Source organism: Aethalodelphis obliquidens, unplaced genomic scaffold (genome assembly GCF_003676395.1).
Source record: "Aethalodelphis obliquidens isolate GAN/ISIS:26980383/991018 unplaced genomic scaffold, ASM367639v1 scaffold12, whole genome shotgun sequence".
Classification (NCBI taxonomy): domain Eukaryota; kingdom Metazoa; phylum Chordata; class Mammalia; order Artiodactyla; family Delphinidae; genus Aethalodelphis; species Aethalodelphis obliquidens.
The window spans coordinates 25,414,800-25,434,245 of NW_020837956.1; the positions used below are offsets into that span (position 1 = coordinate 25,414,800).

The 19,446-nt window shown below is 34.6% G+C and overlaps 1 protein-coding gene across 2 annotated transcripts in view; it reads left to right on the forward strand.

Moving 5' to 3' along the window:
- Positions 1 to 19,446, forward strand: part of ATAD2B (ATPase family AAA domain containing 2B) — a 149,845-nt gene that overhangs the window by 44,407 nt on the left and 85,992 nt on the right. For both annotated transcript variants that reach the window (XM_027113730.1, XM_027113731.1), the window contains exons 10-14: positions 544 to 655; positions 1,074 to 1,189; positions 2,661 to 2,835; positions 10,575 to 10,663; positions 16,579 to 16,738. In XM_027113730.1, the coding sequence (XP_026969531.1) occupies positions 544 to 655; positions 1,074 to 1,189; positions 2,661 to 2,835; positions 10,575 to 10,663; positions 16,579 to 16,738 (652 nt within the window). The remainder of the gene's footprint in view (positions 1 to 543; positions 656 to 1,073; positions 1,190 to 2,660; positions 2,836 to 10,574; positions 10,664 to 16,578; positions 16,739 to 19,446) is intronic.

Here is a 19,446-nt window from a genome sequence, read left to right on the forward strand (position 1 = left end):
TATCATATAGGATTTTAAGTAGCTGAAAATGTATTTTAAGGTAGTCACACAAACGATAATGCTTAGTTTTCAAAATAGGGTCTAAAATTGGTTTCCCTTGAATAAAACAGAGGGAAATTTATTTCTTCAATCATGTAAACTGAGTAGACATACCCACATAATATCTGAGGATAAATTTAAATGTTATAATAAAGCTTGAGTTCATTTAATGCCATATATTATAGTATTTATAGTAGGTCTTTTTATTTTATGCTTATATAATGTGGAATATCAGGTTTGTTAAGTTTTCTAATTTAGACTAGATTGGGCTTTTTGGACAAAGAGATTCATGATCTTATTTGCTTTCTCTAGTGAATAAATTTATTTCTGGCCTGTTGAAAAGAATTTAGGAAAAGTAGTTTAAAAATATGAAATCTCTTGTCATTTTCTGGGTTATGAGAAAAGGGAGGAAGATGAAAATGTGTCAACAAAGATTTAAACTTGCTTATGACATTAAGAATATGAAACTTTAATGCTATCTACTTGAATGTTTATGAATTTCAGATGTTTGCCTATGAACTTAAGAGCAGAAGATTTAGCTAGTGGTATTCTCCGAGAACGTGTCAAAGTGGGTGCAAGCTTGGCTGATGTTGATCCAATGAACATTGATAAATCAGTAAGTTTTGTAAATGTTTTTCTATAAATAGTTTTTTTTTTTAAAGGTCATTACTTGTTTCTAACACAACACACAATAAAAGTAGAAGATCGCCATTGTTAGTGGGGTTTTTTTTGGTTGTTGTTGTTCTTTTGTCGCGCGGCATGCGAGATCTTAGTTCCCCAACCAGGGATTGAACCTGTGCCTCCTGCAGTGGAAGCACAGAGTCCTAACCACTGGACCTGCAGGGAATTCCTCAAAGTATAGTTTTTTGAACTCTGTTTAACTTTATATATGAACTTTTATATATGAACTTTTATGTTTAAACTTCAGTTCCTGCTGAAGGCATTTTGGAATCATAAGATTATCTCATAAATTAAAAAGAAATCTATAAACGGTTAAAATTATTTTGTAATAAACTTTTCCACTTCTTTCCAAGGTGCGATTTGATAGCATAGGTGGATTGAGCCATCATATTCATGCACTAAAGGAAATGGTAGTATTCCCACTTTTATATCCAGAAATTTTTGAAAAATTTAAAATTCAGCCTCCAAGGTGAGTAATGTCCTAGATGTTTATTATTTTTATTACTGTTAATTTATCAAATTTCAATTAGTAGGTGATTATAAATCTAAATATTATTTATAAATATTTCATATGTATTTATTTGATGTGTTCTAGCAATGAGAATTAGGAATGAAATTTTATTATTTAGGGCTCAAAAGCTGTGGTACTAAGTGTGTTCTTGAAGTTTATATTTCAGCATTTAAGAGTCAGACACAGGATGAGATTCTTTACACAGGCCTTGAATTTACAAGTGGATCGCCTAAGTGGATTTTCCTTAATTTGGTCTCCTAATAGCATTCAGTTTGATACGGTATACTGGTTAGTCTTTGAAAGCACAGTTTCAGCGAAGTGTTGCTTTGACTCATTGATGTGGTATTTTTGAAATGGTAAGCTTGATAGTTTATTTTTATGATCAGATTAATTGTGTTTGATCATGAGATGGTTAGCTAGTTAACTATTAGTAAAGGCTGAGAAATTATGTCAAAGGAAATTGGGCAGAATAAAATATTTTGAAGATGTGCATACAGACTTAAACTGTGAAATATCCCTTTTTATTTCTAATTTATTATTCATGTGTTTCTAATTTATTATTCATGTGTTTAAGGATGCAGAAAATCTTGTTAAAGAGTCATCTTCTGTTTGAGTGGGTTAAGAGTTGGCCTGTAATTCTGCAGTGGGTTTTAGAAATCATAGTAGCAATTTATTTACTTCTTATATGATATAACTTGAATTTTAAAAATAATTGTTATTTTTTTCAAAGCCATTAAAGTAGTATAGCCTTGGGAGAAACTTTAAAAAATGGAGTTATAAACAAAAAGTATTATAAGCAGAAAGTAATCCTACTCCTTAGGGATGAACAGCTTTCTTTTATATATGTATGCATATAATAAGTTTATATTTTGCCTGTATTATGCACATTTAAACATTTAATATAAATGAGATTATTCAATAATACCCTTATGTAACTTTATTTTTCACTTTACACCTTTCCATATCCATAAATAATGTGTGTATTATTCTTTTTGACATCATACTCGTGTTTAAATTACAGATGTGTAGTGGTGTATTTATCTGTCCCTTGTTAATAGATAGCATTTAGGTTTTTAAAAAAATCTATCTTTTTCACTTTCTTTTGATTATTTCTACATGATATAATCTAAAATGTGAAATTTCTGGGTCATAGGGAAAGTACCTTTAAAATTTTGATGTAGCTTGCCAAATTACTCTCTACTCTGATTGAACTATTTCTTGTGTACCAAAGCTTGGTTCTTTGAGAACATCCTTGAGGACTTTCAACAAAGTGAAACTTTTGTCTGTATATTAGAAAAAGCTATATCAGTGTCTAATAATAATAAAATATACATTAGTACAAAATTATATGGGAGGTGCATGCTTTTGTATTGGTTATTAGTGCTGGTGGTAACATTTATCTACTTTTATTGATTCTTTATTCCTCTAGGGGCTGTTTGTTTTATGGCCCTCCTGGCACAGGTAAAACCTTGGTTGCCAGAGCGTTAGCTAATGAGTGCAGTCAAGGAGACAAAAAGGTGGCTTTTTTTATGCGAAAAGGAGCAGACTGTCTAAGTAAGTGGGTTGGCGAATCTGAGCGGCAACTTAGGCTTCTTTTTGATCAGGTAAGTGAAGTCAGGTAATATGAGAATATCTTCTTTAGAATACTTAACACGTTTGGTCTATAAATACAAACTGTTCATGACGAGTCATATTTTCCAATCAATTCCAGTCAGTTTCCAATGTTAAATGTAGGATCAGTAATCTGAATTTGTATGCCTTAGAGGTATTTAATAGCAATTTCACTAGTACTAATTTAAGATGATTCACAAAATATTTACTGAGGTGGCTACTAGGCATATAATACCATGTTAAGTGCTTTTGAGAACCCTGGATATAACATATATATCACTAGATTATAATCTAACTGAGGAAGTAGAACAAGCATAAAAAGTTAAATATCTGTGCAAGAAATCTCAGGAAGCAGTATATTCTTTATTTTCATAAGTTGTAAATATGGTATTAGAAGAACTCAGTATTAAGTGAATGCTTTTAAAAGGCAGAGTAAGGTAAGTGAATAATATCATGTAGGCTGTCTTTACTATTTATATATAACAGTAACTTTAAAAATATCATTTCCTAATACTTACAAAAATTAGTCCTCATATAAATTTACTTTTAATTGTTTGAGCTACTGAAGGAAGTCATTCATACTTGGTAATGCAACTTATATTTTGTTCTGTCTAAGGAAATTCACATGACATTTAAAAAAATGCTTTCAGCAAGCATTTGTTGAAGACCCATTACTGAGTTGATGTGTATCAAAGTCCTTTGTAATTGGTAAAGCACTTCAAATATTTTTAGTTATATTAGTATTAAAAACTGCTGTGTTCTAGGTAACGGGGGCTCTAGAAAGAGGAATAAAATAAAATTCCTAGCCTCAAGGTGCTCAATGTCCATTGGGAAGTCAAACATATGCAGTCTTCATGTTTAAAGAGAATTTAATAATAATTGGAAAATAATATAAAATAACATTGGTGGATTAGGGAAGAGTTAGCTTGGGAATGCTGGCAAATTGTCCATGACTTAATTTTAAATTTTTGACAGACTTATTCCTTTTGCCACTTCCTACTGGGGTAGGAATGTGTCTTGGTTTCATTCAAAACCATAGCATTAATCTGCTTTTTAAATCTATATTTACTTTGTTTCATAGATTTCTTTGTGGGTAAGAGTATTTGAAATGTTTGCTTTCTTTTTAAAAAAACTGCTCATAGTCATTTTTGTCTTTTTAAATGTGAAGAGTCTACATTCCTAAATTAAGTATATGATCTATTCACTAAATGAGATGAAGGAGGTACAGTCGGCCTTCCATATCTGCTGGTTCCACATCCACAGATTCAGGCAACAATTTCGTCTCCAGTTGGTTGAATCCACAGATGTGGAATCCATGGATATGTAGGGCTGACTGTGCTACGCTATTTTATATAAGGGACTTGAGCATCCTCGTATTTTGGTATCTGCAGGGAGTCCTAGAACCAGTCTACCATGGATACTGAGGGATGACTGTACAATATATTGGCTAAGAGTTTGGCCTTTGGTGTCAGAAAAGTGTTAGTTTATCTTTAGCTTTACTGTTAAGTATGTAACTTTAAGTAAATGAAAGCATCTGATCCTTATTTGCATTCTCTATAAAATGGGGGAAATAATACCTATCTAACTGGACTACTGTGAGTTTTTACCGAAAGGAAGTGTATACAGTTGACCCTTGAACAATATAGGGGTTAGGGGCACCAACCTCTGCGCATTTGAAAATCCGTGTATAATTTTTGACTCCCCGCAAACTTAACTACTAATAGCCTACTGTTGATAGGAAGCCTTACCAATAACATAAACAGCACGCATGTTTTGTATTGTGTTTATATACTGTGTTCTTACAATAAAGTAAGCTAGAGAGAAGAAAATGTTATTAAGAAAATCATAAAAGATTTACAGTACTGTACTGTAGTTATCACAACCAAAATTTTATGTTGCCTGAATACAAGATGAATTCTCTCTCAACCTACATCAATATTGTCTTATATGATACAAAACACTGTAGATGTTATATATATTACTAACACTAGACATCAAGAATGAAAAGATAATATGAAAAAGAAATTCATATTTATTACAGGTATAATGATTCATGCATTGATAGCAAAGAAGCAGCAGTATGATTGTTTCATGGTAGCCTAGCCTATGCACTAGTGAATGAATTGTTATAAAATTTTTATGGCATACACAAATTACAGTCATATTCATAATACAGTAATGGAAACATTGTTATATTAGGAAAAAAACTCTTACCTGTGATGATTGGCTGATATGCAGCTTCTCCAATTACGAGAGAGGGGCATGCTGTATAGTAATATAGTTCTTTGAAAGCAAAGGTGTAGAACTGTAAGAAAATGAACACATTATTAATTTTTTATTAAATATCACTCACCTTATACCTATGTAAGGATATGCTGGCCGTTTCAGTACAAGTCTTGCACACAATAGTCTACACAATGAATACTTTAAGTGGTAATTATGACAAAAATGTCTCATACAGTTCTTGCTGTACAGTTATTAGATTTTCACATGAAGACACTGGCACACATACATAATAGAAAGTTTATTAACTGTACAGAATGATGATTGTTTACTATTCATTAAATGGAAGTGGATTATCATAAAGGTCTTCATCTTTGTCATCTTCATGTTGAGCCGGCTGAGGCGGAGGAGAAGAGGAGGGGTTGGACTTGCTGTCTCAGGGGTGGCAGAGGTGCAAGAGGTGGAGGAGATGCAAGGCACGGCAGGAGAGACAGGCACACTTGGTGTAACTTTATGAAAATACATCATAATTTCTGCTTGACTTTTTTGCTTTTTCATTTCTCTAAAAATGTTTCTGTATGGTACCAATCCTTCTTCCACCGTTTGCTCTAGTCTCAGTGCCCATGTCATAGACATGTGGTAAAAGCAGTCAAAAGCAGTTTTGAGTAATCGGAAGTTTTCTGCCAGATTGTCTAAGGTCAATTTGTTTTCTGGCACTGCTTCTTCTACATCTTCTTTCCCATTGCCTGACACTAGTTCGGAAGCACTCATATCCATCTTCTGGATATTTCATCTTCTGTCAGTGCCTCTGGTGTTATGTCTGTTAGCTCTTGAGTTTCTCCAAGATTCATATCTTGAGGCCCTTCATGCCCCACCTTTTTTTTTGGCCATATCTACAATCTCTTTTGTGATTTACTTAATTGGCTCTATCATAAATCCTGTAAAGTCACCCACAGCATCGGGACACAGTTTTCTCCAGCAGGAATTTATTGTTTTGGGCTTGGTGACTTTCATGGCTTTTTCTAACAATAATGGAGAGAAATGGTGTAACCCTTCCAGACATTCATGATGTTCTCTCTATTGGGGCTCTCTTCCATAGTGTTGACAATCCTTTCCATAGTGTCCTGTCTATAATGAGGCTTAAAAGTCCTTATGAACCCCTGATCTAGAGGCTGAATTAGAGTTGTTATGTTTGGGGACAAGTAGACCACTTCAGCATCTTTGGTATTGAACTCATCGAGTTCTGGGTGGCCAGGGGCATTGTCCAATATCAAAAGAACTTTAAAAGTGGTTCTCTTACTGGAAAGGTGCTTCCTCACTTCAGGGATGAAGCATAGATGGAAACAATCCAGAAAAAGAGTTCTCATTGTCCAGGCTTGCTTGTACAACCAAAAGATTGGCAGCTGGTGTTTATCTTTTCCCTTCAAGACTCGAGAGTTAGCAGCTTTATAGATAAAGGCAGTCCTGATCGTAAACCCGATTGCATTTGCCCAAAATAGTAGAGTTAGCTTATCCCTTCCAGCCTTAAATCCTGGTGCTCATTTCTCTTCTTTACTAATAAATGTGAATAGGGCACTATTGTCTGCATTAAAAACCTGTTCAGGCAGATACCCTTTCTCATCAACGGTTTTCTTAATTGTGTCTGGGAACTTGTTTGCTACCTCTTGGTCAGCAGACGGTGCTTCTGTTACCTTGACATTTTTTTTTTTTAATTTTTAAAAAAAATGTTTATTTTTTTCAAAGAAAAATAGCAATAGCCAACTGGAAACCTGCTTATTCTTCAACTCCAATTTTGTTTTCTTTAAATTTAGAAGTGACTTAACTGATTTACTATTTTAAACAAACCCCAGCACTTCCCTGGTGGTCCAGTGGTAAAGAATCTGCCTTACAGTTCAGGGGACACGGGTTTGATGCCTGGTCAGGGAACTAAGATCCCACATGCCGTGGCCACTAAGCCCCTGCCAGAGCCCGTGTGCCTCAGCTAGAGAGCCTGCGTGCCGCAAACTACAGAACCCACGCGCTTTGGAACCTGCACGCCACAACTACAGAGCCCATGAGCCCTGGAGCCTATGTGCCACAGCTAGAGAGAGAAAAACCCGCACGCCGCAACTATAGAGAAGTCCGTGTGCTGCAATGAAGAGCCCCCGTGCCGCAACAAAAGGTCCCACATGCCTCAGCGAAGATGTCCCGCGTGCTGCAACTAAGACCCAGACGCAGCCAAAAATAAAATAAATAAATAATAAATGTTTAAAAACAAACAAACCCTCCCTTTCCCCTTTACATGTTTACCATCTACTTATGCTGAATCCTTCCAAGGAGATTGCTCCAGCATATACCTCCAGGTCCTTGCTTTGCTTATTTTACCAAAAAATGCAAAACACAGTTCCATCCTGCATCTGAAGGGCTCCAATCGTCAAAAATAGGAAAAAAAACCACTTTGGAATAGCCAGTTAACTTGAATAAAAAAAAATCCACACGAATGCCTTTTGGTTGGGGCAGGAATTCACTCCTATGTTCCCGGTAATATGATCCAGCTCCATAAATCCTTGTAATTTATCCTCCCTAGCCTATGCACATACCTCTATCTAAAATTATTTGCTGGCATTAATTTCTACAGGTTTAGATTTTTCATCTTCCTTTTGCTTTAAGTTTTCATAGAATGACCTTGCTTTTTCTTGAATTATATTAGAGTCTACAGGAATACTTTTCTTATATACTGCATCCACATAAAAGCTGCATTTTCAATATGAGATAAAAAGGTATTTTGCAAAAAGTTCAAGGTTTCACACCTGTTGGTGTAGCTGCAACAAGAGCTTCAGGGATTTCCTTTTCTTCTTTTTTTTAAAATATCCCTTACGCTGGATTCATTTATCTTGAAATGGCTGCAACTGCAGCTGCAGACCTAAATCTACGATACATATCAAGCAATTCAGCTTTTTCTTGTAATGTCATGCCTTTTCTTTGCTTCTTGGGGGCACTTCCAGCATCAACAGTGGCACTTTGTATAGGTCCCATGGTGTTATTTAAAGTTTACTGTATTGCAGTAAACACAAGGAAAAATATGCAACATCACTTTAAGTAAAAAAAGATCACTTTTTACTGTGCTATGTAATTTACTGGAGAGAGGAACTGTTCACAAGGAGAAGATTAGCATCACACAGCATTTTAAGCGGATATTTGCAACACTTGAGTTCAGCACAATAGCAACAGGAGGTGGCTATGATATTATTACAGTAGTACAGTATGTACCACAGTTAATTTTATGCAGTTATGATTTAATACTGCATCTTTGTTTACATTTCTCTCGACTGTAAATGGAGCAGGTACAGTGTTTATTCATGTAAGTTTTGATAAATTTTAACTTTTTATGATAGATTTGTGTGTATTTTATGATAGTAAATGATAAAATAGACTAGTATCTACATATATTTTATACACCCATGACATACTGTGTTCTTAATTTCTTCACTATTTCTAGGCTACCCAGTTCATCTGTGAGTTTTTTCAAATTGACATAAATCTCCCCCAAAATATTTTCAATATATTTATTGAAAGAAATCCACGTATACAAAGGTCAATTGTAAAGTGCTTATCACATTAACTGGTGTTAAATACACTGTACTTCCTTTTTGCAATTGTGTGAGGCCATAGTTCTAAAAAAGAGCTGTGTTTCATGTATGTAAAAGTAATGATTAAATCTTTACTCTTCTTCTCTTATTATGTAATTCTAGCCTTATAAAGTTTTTTTTTTCAAAAGGGGCAAAGTTTTGTGGTTGAATTGTCTTTCATTTAAAGTTATTAGAGGGACTTCCCTGGTGGTGCAGTGGCTAAGAATCCACCTGCCAATGCAGGGGACATGGGTTTGAGCCGTGGTCCGGGAAGATCCCACATGCCGTGGAGCAACGGAGCCTGTGAGCCACAACTACTGAGCCTGTGTGCCACAACTGCTGAGCCCGTGTGCCACAACTACTGAGCCCGTGTGCCGCAACTACTGAAGCCTGCTTGCCTAGAGCCCATGCTCTGTCCACAACAAGAGAAGCCACCACAGTGAGAAGCCTGTGCACCACAGTGAAGAATAGCCCCTGCTCGCCACAACTAGAGAAAGCCCGTGCGCAGCAACAAAGACCCAATGCAGCCAAAAATAAATAAATAAATTAAAAAAAATAAAATTATTAGAGAACACTGGAAGTTTAATGAACATTGTTATCAGTAAGGGAGAAATGAAAAATTGTATCCATTCTTTAATAAGCTGACCTTCCTGTGAACTAAGAATTAGCTTTAAGTAATTTTGAAATGAAAATAAACTCTATTAATTTGAGTAAATTATATAGCAGTTTTCATTTGTAATTAAAATTTATTTACCTTAAATCAAGTTCCTACATAGATCTGTGATTTATTGAGAAAAATGACACTGTGAAAGTACCGGAAGAAAACTCAGGAGAATTTTGTTTCTAATCTCAGAGTAGGGAAAGTCTAACTATGGAAGAAAAGAATCCACTATATAAAATCTTTTTTTTACATTCTGCGTGGCAACAATATGGTAAGCAAAACCAAAAGATGATACCCTTTGAAGAAAAATATTTTCATTTCATTTCATAGAGAGAGTCTAATTTTTAAGTAAATATAGCTCCTAGAAATCAGTAAGCAGAAGACCAATGATCCAATAGAAAAATTGGCAAAGGATATGAACAGAACTTGTGTAGAAAAAGCAATATTAATGGCTCTTTTAAGATATGAAAAATGCTCATCTTCCTTGATAACAAAAATAAAAATTAGAATGAAAATGAGGTAACATCCTTTATCTTAAAACGTTAGTCAAGAACAAGAAGTTTGATAATAAATTGTTGGTGAGCAGTCTTAAATATTTCTGGTGAGAAGTGTAAATTGATACATCAATGGAAGATAATTTGCAAGTATCTAAATTAGGAATGACACATGCCTTTTGAACCATAAGTTCCACTTTTATAATTTTTTATATTGATATGTTTATATTCATGTGAAATGTTAAATGTACACAGATGTTTGTTCAAGCATTATTGATAATAGGAAAAGATTGAAAACAGCTTAAATGTCCATGAGTAGGGGACTCGTTTAATTACGGCACATCCATATAGTGTGGCATTTTGTAGCTGTTAAAAAAGTATGAAGCAGATCTTTATGTACTTACATGTAAGCTAATTAAAATATATCAATAACATAAAATAGGCTGTGTTATACAATAAAAGCAATATGTATAGTGTGTTTAAATGTGTTTAAAAATACATGTTTGTTTATGTGTATAAATGACATGTATGGAAGAATAAACAAACTGAAAACAGTAGTTGTCTACTGGGTGGAGACCTTGTGGTTAGAGTCTGGGGTGATAAGGAGCTTTCCTTTTTCCTGTATAATCTTTCTTACCTGCTGTATGTTGTACCATTTGCTTATATTACCTATTAAGAAAATACAGTAATTAAATTAAAAATGAAAACTAATACAATAAATAATGTTTGCTTTCTTTTTATACTAGGCATATTTGATGAGACCGTCTATAATATTTTTTGATGAAATAGATGGATTAGCTCCAGTTCGCTCTAGCAGGCAAGATCAGATCCACAGGTAATTTTTCCTAATCTGATTATGTTGAATTCTTTTCATTTGTTGACATAGTATTTAGATTTAGCCCTTGGATAAGTGCTATGAGGCTTATAAGATGTGACCTCTGTCCTTGAGGAAGACTTCTTTCATTAGCACAGGGGTCAGCAAACCAGGACCCATGAGCCAAATCTTCTCCCTGTTTTTGTAAATGAAGTTTCATTGGAACACAGCCATATTCATTGCTTTTTGCGTTATATATATCTCCTTTTGCACTACAAGAGCAGAGATGAGGGAGGGGTTGTGAGAGGAAGATCATATGACTTGCAAAGCCTTAACACATTTACTTTCTGGCCCTTTACAGAAAAAGATGCCTAATCCTGATATAGCATAATGTTTTTGAAATTTATCCACGTCACATACACTAATATTTTGTTCTTTTTAATTTCTGAGTAGTAGTCCTTGGGCAGCATGTGTGTCTCTGTGTGTATGTCTGTATGTGTACCACAATTTGTTTAATTCCTCTGATAGAGATTTGGTTTGCTTCTATATTTGGCTATTATGATAATGCTGCTGTGAACATTTGCATACACATTTTCATGGGACCATATGTTTTCATTTCTGTTGGGTAAATACCTTAGAGAGAAATGGCTGAATCCTATGTTAAATGTTTGTTTAAATTGATACTACTTTCCAAAGTGGTTTACCATTTTATGTTTTTAACTGTAATGTATCAGGATTTGGGATGCTTCTCATTCTTGCCAGCATTTCGTATTTTTACTCTCTAACTGTTGCTATTCTAATGAGTGTGTAGTAGTGGATTAATTTTCATTTTTCTGATGACTAATAATATTGAGCATCTTTGCATGCACTTATTGCTCATTTACATATTTTCTTTTGTGAAATGTCTGTTATATTATTTTACCCTTTAAAAATAAAGAAATCATATTGTATGTCTCATTGTAGTGTAAGATTTTTTTTATGTGCTCTTAAAACAAGCCCTTTGTCAGATCTATGTTTTGAAAAGTTTTCTACTAGTCTGGCTTGCCTTTTTCTTAAATATGACTTTTTGAAAATCAAAAAGTTTTAGTCTTGATGAAGCCCATTATGTAAATTTTTTTGGTATATATTTTTGTGTCTTGAGAATAATTTCCTAAACCAATTTGTCAACTATTCTATATTTTCTTCTAAAATATTAGTAGTGTTAGCCCTTAAATTTTGGTCAGTGATTCATTTTAAAGTTAACATTCATATGTCAGCATAAGGTAAAGGTTTGAGTTAATTTTTATAGCTAGTGCAAGGTATGGACTGAAATTTACTTTTTCCATATTTTTTTTTCCAATTGTTCCAGGACCATTTATTGAAAAGGTTACCTGTCTCCATTGAATTACTTGGCATCTTTGTCAGAAATTGACCATTAAGTTGTCTATTCCTAGACTTGTTAGTTGGTTCCATTGATCTTTAGGTTTATCCTTATATCATTGACTTAATTACTTGAGAAATTTATACAGTCTTATTAGTATAAGTCCCCAACCTTGTTCTTTGTAATTTTAAAAAAAATCTTTTTTAAAGAGCAGTTTTAGGTTTACAGCATAATTGAGAGGAAGGTACAGAGATTATTCCATTTACTCTGTGCCCACACTGATACACAGCCTCCCCCATTATCAACATCTTTCATCAGAGAGGGTACATTTGTTACAATTGAGGAACCTGCATTGACACATGATAATCACACAAAGTGTGTAGTCACTCTGGGTGTTTTGCATTTTGTGAGTTTGGACAAATGTATAATAACATGCATATGTCATTATAGTGTCACACAGAGTATTTTCATTGTCCTAAAAATCCTCTGTGCTCTACCAACTCATCCCTCCTTTCCCTCACCACCCCACCCCCTCAGTCCCTGGCACTAATGATTTTTTACTATCTACCCTTGCCCTTTCCGTAATGCTATGTATTTGTAATCATCCAGCATGTAATCTTTCAGGTTAACTTCTTTCATTTAGCAATATGCATTTAGCAATATGCATTGTGACTTTTCTTGGCTTTTTGTTTGTTTGTTTGTTTCTTCTGTTTGCTTTAGGTTTAGTTTTCTCTTTTTCTAAATTATTCAGATGGAATTTTAGACTTTGACTGAAACTTTTTTCTTTTCTAATATAGGCATTGAAAGCTATAAATTTCTTTTTAAGCACTGCTTTAGCTGCATCCCAGTTTTTGACCTCTTATATAATCAGTGTCCTACAGTTCAAACTAATTTCCAATTCGTCTTGTCATTTCTTCTTTGACACAATGAATATTTAGAAGTGTGTTGTTTAGTTTACAAGTTGTGTTTTTTATCTTATTGTTTCTAATTTAATTTTTTAATTGAGGTATAATTAACATAAAACACTGTATTAGTTTCTCTAATTTAATTTTATTGTGGTCAGAAACGATAACTCTTAAAGTCATTTTAAATTCACTGCAGTTTTCTTTATGTCCCAGGTATTGTCTGTGTTGTGAATTTGTATTCTGCTGTTTGTGGTATAATATTCTCTCTATATATCAAGTAAGACAGGGTTATAATAATGTTATGCAGGACCTTTTGTGTTTTTACTCATTTTTTTTGTCTAGTTATTTTATGAACATTAGAGAGATGTGGTAAAATGTCCAACTATGATTGTAGAATTGTCTCTTTAATTCTGCCAGTTTTTGTTTCATTTATTTTGAAGTTTTGTTTTGGGTGCAAACACATTTATTATTTTGGATGTCTTTATTTTTTTATTTTTTATTTATTTTTTTTTTTTGCGGTACGCGGACCTCTCACTGTTGTGGCCTCTCCCGTTGCGGAGCACAGGCTCCGGACGCGCAGGCTCAATGACCATGGCTCACGGGCCCAGCCGCTCCGCGGCATGTGGGATCTTCCCGGACCGGGGCACGAACCCGTGTCCCCTGCATCAGCAGGCGGACTCTCAACCACTGCGCCACCAGGGAAGCCCGGATGTCTTTATTTTGAAGTTGCCTTCTAATTATGAAATGCCCCTCTTTATCTTTGTTAATACTTTTTGTTTTGAAACCTATTTTCATTAGAATCTAATGAAATGATTATCTAATGATTATCTAATGATTAAGCTAATCTAGACTTCTGATGTTTTTTGCTTGGTACATTTTTTTTCCATTAACTTACTACCTACCTTTCAGTGTCTTAATATTTAGAGTATTACTTTTGTGGATAATACATAGTTGGGTCTTGTTTTCCTAACTGGACAATCTCTTCATTTTAATTTGAAAGTTTAATCCATTAATGTTTATGTAATCATTGACACAAATGAATTGGAGAATACCATTTCATGTTTGTTTTCTATTTATGTGTGTTTTCTTTTTGTTTTTCATTTCTTGCTTTTCTAAAGAAAATATTTGGAGATATTTTAGAATCTTTTTATTTTACTACTGATTTTTTAAAAAATTAATTTATTTTTATTTTTGGCTGCGTTGGGTCTTCGTTGCTGCACGCAGGCTTTCTCTAGTTAGGGCGAGGGGGGCTACTCTTCATTGTGGTGCACGGGCTTCTCGTTGCAGTGGCTTCTCTTGTTGCGGAGGATGGGCTCTAGGCGTGCGGTCTTCAGTAGTTGTGGCTTGCGGGCTCTAGAGTGCAGGCTCAGTAGTTGTGGTGCATGGGCTTAGCTGCTCCATGGCATGTGGGATCTTCCCAGACCAGGGATCGAACCTGTGTTCCCTGCATTGGTAGGCAGATTCTTATCCACTGCACCACCAGGGAAGCCCTACTACTGATTTTTTTTTTCTTTTGCGGTATGCGGGCCTCTCACTGTTGTGGCCTCTCCCGTTGTGGAGCACAGGCTCTGGACACGCAGGCTCAGCGGCCATGGCTCATGGGCCCAGCCGCTCCGCAGCATGTGGGATCTTCCCAGACCGGGGCACAAACCCGTGTCCCCTGCATCGGCAGGCGGACTCTCAACCAGTGTGCCACCAGGGAAGCCCCCTACTACTGATTTTTTTAAAGCTCTTTTACTGAGGTATAATTGATACAGAATACTATATATACTCATTGATATACTTAAAGAGTACACTTGGTAATTTTAACATACGTATTTACTTGTGAAACTGTAACTATCAATACATATAAGGATACATATAAGAGAGGTTCCAAATGGTGGGAAAAAGGGATGCAAAAGCTTAGTAACAAATATTCACAGCAGTGTTATTCATAATAGTCATAACATGAAAATAACCCAGATGTCCATTAGCTGATGAATGGTTAAATAAAATGTGGTATATCCACATGGTAGAATATCATTCAGCCTCAAAAAGGAATGAGATTCTGACACATGCTACATGTGTTTATCTTATACATGTAACATTGGTGAACCTCACATACGTTACGCTAGTTGAAACAAAGCCAGACACAAAAGATCACATATTGTATTGTTTCATTTATGTAAAATGTCCAAAATAGTCAAATTCAGAAAATGGTATAAAAGTGTATCAAGTAAATACTAACAGAAAGCTACTATTGCTATATTAGACAAAAGAGACTCTTAAGACAGAAAGCATTATTATACATAAAAAGAGGATCAATTTACAATAAAATCTTCAATTTATTAAAAGATGTAATAGTTTAAAATTTATAATTCCCTAATTACTACATTTCAAACTGTATAAAACAAAAATTGGCAGAACTGCAAAGAGTCAAATTGATAATCATTGTGAGAGATATCATGTACCTCTCAGTAATTAATAGACCAAATGAGCATAAAATAAATTCTCTACAGATTATTTGAACAACTTTATTATATTAATCTGATCTTGTGGGCATACTTATCTAAGGCAATTATAGAATGAACACTGTTTTCAAACAGACACAGCATTTATAAAAATTGACCATATATTGTGCCTTAAATCACAACTAATTTCCAAAGTTTAGTAATATACAAAATATAAGAAACAAATGACAAAAAGATAAGCAGAGAATTTTATGTTTTTATCAAGAACTATTGTCCTAACTCTAAGCAATCTCTGGTATTAGTAAAATAAAAAATTATAGCTAACTATGTATGAACTGCAAACAGAGATATGCAGAAATCAGGAAAGTAGAAAGTCACTTCTTTGAAAAAAATAAAATTGACCAACCTGTTGCACAATTGGCCATGATAAAAAAAGACAGTGATAAAGCAATATTTAGGAATACAAAATATGATGTTATTTTAGATTCTGTAAACATTAAAGGTTAAGAGGATGAAGGCCTAAGCTTAAGAGGTAAAAGTATAAAACTTTTAGGAAAAAACCTGTGGGAACATCTTCATGACCTGTATGAATGTTCACAGCTTTTTTGGTAATAGCCAAAAACTGGAAACAGTCTAAATGTCCATCAACATGTGAATCAACAAATTGGGATCCATCCATAAAATGGAATATTGCTTAGCAATGAAAAGGAATAAACTATTGTTAAACCAACAATGTGGTGAATTTCAAAATAATCATGCTGAGGGAAGGAATCCAGAAAAAAAAAGTATTTACTGTGTGATCCCATGTATATAAAATTTTAGGTAATGCAAGCTAATCTATAGTGACAGAACTCAGATCAGTGGTTGCCAGGGGATTGGGTCAAAGAAGAGCAGTAGGGAATGGATTTTGAAGGGCATGAAGAAGAGCATGATGGATATTACTTTTTTTCATTATGGTGATAGTTTCACATACTTCAAAACGTAGCAATTTGTATACTTTAAATATATTCAGTGTATTGTATGTCAGTTATATCTGCAGAAGACTTAAACCTGTTTAGAGTGATACGAGAAAGTTAAATGGAACTTAGTTTTACTTGTGAACATGGATATAAAAATCCATTTTTTTAGTCTTTAAGACTGATAAAAGTTAGTATAAGCAGCAATTTTTGCAACTTTTTCTTTCTTCCCTTTTTAAAATTTTGTCTGAAAATTTTGTTACAGCTCTATAGTATCAACCCTCCTTGCTCTTATGGATGGATTAGACAATAGGGGCGAAATTGTTGTTATTGGTGCTACAAATAGACTTGATTCTATAGATCCTGCTCTCAGGAGACCTGGTCGTTTTGACAGAGAATTTCTTTTCAACCTTCCTGATCAAAAGGTAAGAGTTTTTGATATATTAAGATTTATTTGTGACTCAATTATGAAATATATATATATGTATACATATACTTTGAAAGTGGTATTTTATGAGTTGTCATTTTCAAAATTTTGTGCTTGTTGGATATCTTAGTTACTCCGTAAAAAATTCTTGTCATTATTGAATAATTTAATCTTTTTTGTTAACAATTATCAGAAAGTTTGTGATTTTTAGGAAGTAAGGGTATGATTTTTAGGTTACTATAGATGCTTACTTACTCTTTTCTTTAGTTCTCCACGTTGTATTAATTATCTTGTATGACAGGTTATATGTCTCTTGTTCACCAAAGTACCTTTGTTCCCATAAAAATAACGTTTTTAGAGTAATGGTGGCTTTATGAATAAGAGCCCAATATGCAAATTCTCATAGAAATGGCTGTAACATCTTAATTAAAAGCAGCAAATGCCATTCATTATAGTGTAGTTTTAAAAAGAACATAATAAAAAAAATAAGAACATAATTAAAACAGGGCAATGTGTAGTCATTGACTATGTAAAATGTTATTTAATATGTTATACAGAGTTCTCTTGTCCTATTTTTACTTGGCAATATTTTGGTTAGTCTTTGACCAGTTTAATCATTGACTGTCATCTTCACTGCACATTTATATTTGAGAGGGAGGGACATATTCAGAGAAGATTCTGTATTTGACAATGCTTTGCATGTATTAAACATATCAAGCCTAATTAGAACCTTTATAACACATACCTATATAAATATAACCAAAAGAGAGCAGAGAAGGTACTACATATGAATATATATATTTATACACACACACACACACATGCACACACGAGCACTTGCTGTTATATGGCTTTGATTTTGGATCTCTGTAAAATGCCTTGATTATGTACATAGATGTGAGAAGCTTAGTGATTAGTACAGTACAGTAGACTCTAGGGAAATGAAGGCAATGGCTCTGCTGTATAGAGCAGTCTGTGTAGAGCAGTCTCTACCTCAGTTCGACAGTCTGAACAGCCACTATATCTGTCTCAGTTTTGGATTGACGATCCAACTTATAGGCTTTTTTTGGGCACCAAGTTTATTTAGCTTTGTCAGGATGGGAAACATAGTGTATACAGCGTCAGTTTTGTTACCCGAGTGAGCTTCTAGGGCTGTACCAGTGCATAGAGGTACGCTTAGTTATAGGAGACAAGACTGAAGTAGTCTACTTCAGCATGGGGAAGCATCAGCTATCTTATTTGGAACATCTTACAACAGTTCAAGCACATCTTTTAGGCTCTACCAGTAGATGGGGAATATGCTTATTAGCTCTAAGAGACACAGCCAGTGTTCATTTCGGCACAGGAAAGCCATTACCTTGATTTTCCAATTATCTTCTCTAGTGTCCTAGTCATGTAGGCCTCAAAGTCCATATGCCAACCATAGTCCTCACAATTCAGGTATAGTCCACACAAATCAGAGATTTAACAGTAACCGAGGTCTAGAACAGTACTGTCCAGTTGAATTTTCTGTGATGATGGAAATGTTCTGTGGCTTACTATATTGTATAAGTATGGATCTTGAACATAGTTTTCCATGTTAATTTTAGCTTTCGAAGTTTCAAGAAAACAGTGCTTAAGACCTAAACCTAAGATCATTTTTCTTGGCCTGGGTCTGTGGAAAAAACCTAGACTGGCTGTTCACCTTTTTTTCCTTAGGTAATATTTAAGGTCATGAGACTAGATGATACAATTCCTCTGTCTTAAGAAGCAGTCAGTAAGGTAAGAGGAAAACTAGGAGAGTGGGATTCTGGAAGCCAAGTGAAGAAACTATATCAATGGGGAAGGTATAATTAACTGTGTCGGATGTTGCTAAATTAAATCACATGACAGAAGATTGGCGATTGTATTTAGCATTATGCAGGTCATTGGTGAAACCTGATGGGAACAATTTCAATTAGTGGTGGGTGCAAAAAACTTGACTCGAATATGGTTAGTTTAAGAGAATGGGAGGGGAGGAATTGGAGACAGTGAATGGAGATAAATATTTCAAAGTGTTTTGCTGTAATAAGAAGCAAAGGATTGAGGTGAGATGTTGAGCAAATTGGGGACAAGAGAAGGTGTTTTGTTATTTTTAAGATGGGAGAAATATCCCGTAGGGAAGGAAGTTTTGGTGATGAAATTGAGAAAGGAGAATTATCTTCTTGCCTTGATAGGCGAGAAGGGGAATTGGATTTAATGTATGAGTGATGAGAATGACTTTATTTTTAATTTAAAAAAATTTTATTTATTTATTTGTCTGTGCTGGGTCTTAGTTGCAGCATGTGGGATCTAGTTCCCTGACCAGGGATCAAACCTGGGCCCCCTGCCCTGGGAGCGTGGAGTCTTAGACACTGGACCACCAGGGAAGTCCCGAGAATGACTATAGATAGGAATTTGATAGTTCATCTGTTATAATAGGGAGAAGACAGAATATTGCGGGTACACATGCTAACAGGTGGACAGAGTTGGTATGGGGTACCTTTGGAAGTTTCCTTCTGATTGCTTCAGTTTTCTCAGTGGATTAGGAAGCAAGTTCTGAACGAGAGGCTGAGTGTGAAGACAGAGAAGCTATGAACTAGTCTGCTGGAAGATAGCCTCATGAATAGAATAGAGAAGGGTTAAGGGCAGTCATAAGGGTCCATTTGGTTATTAATTTAAATTGATACCAGTCAGTGTCTAATATTA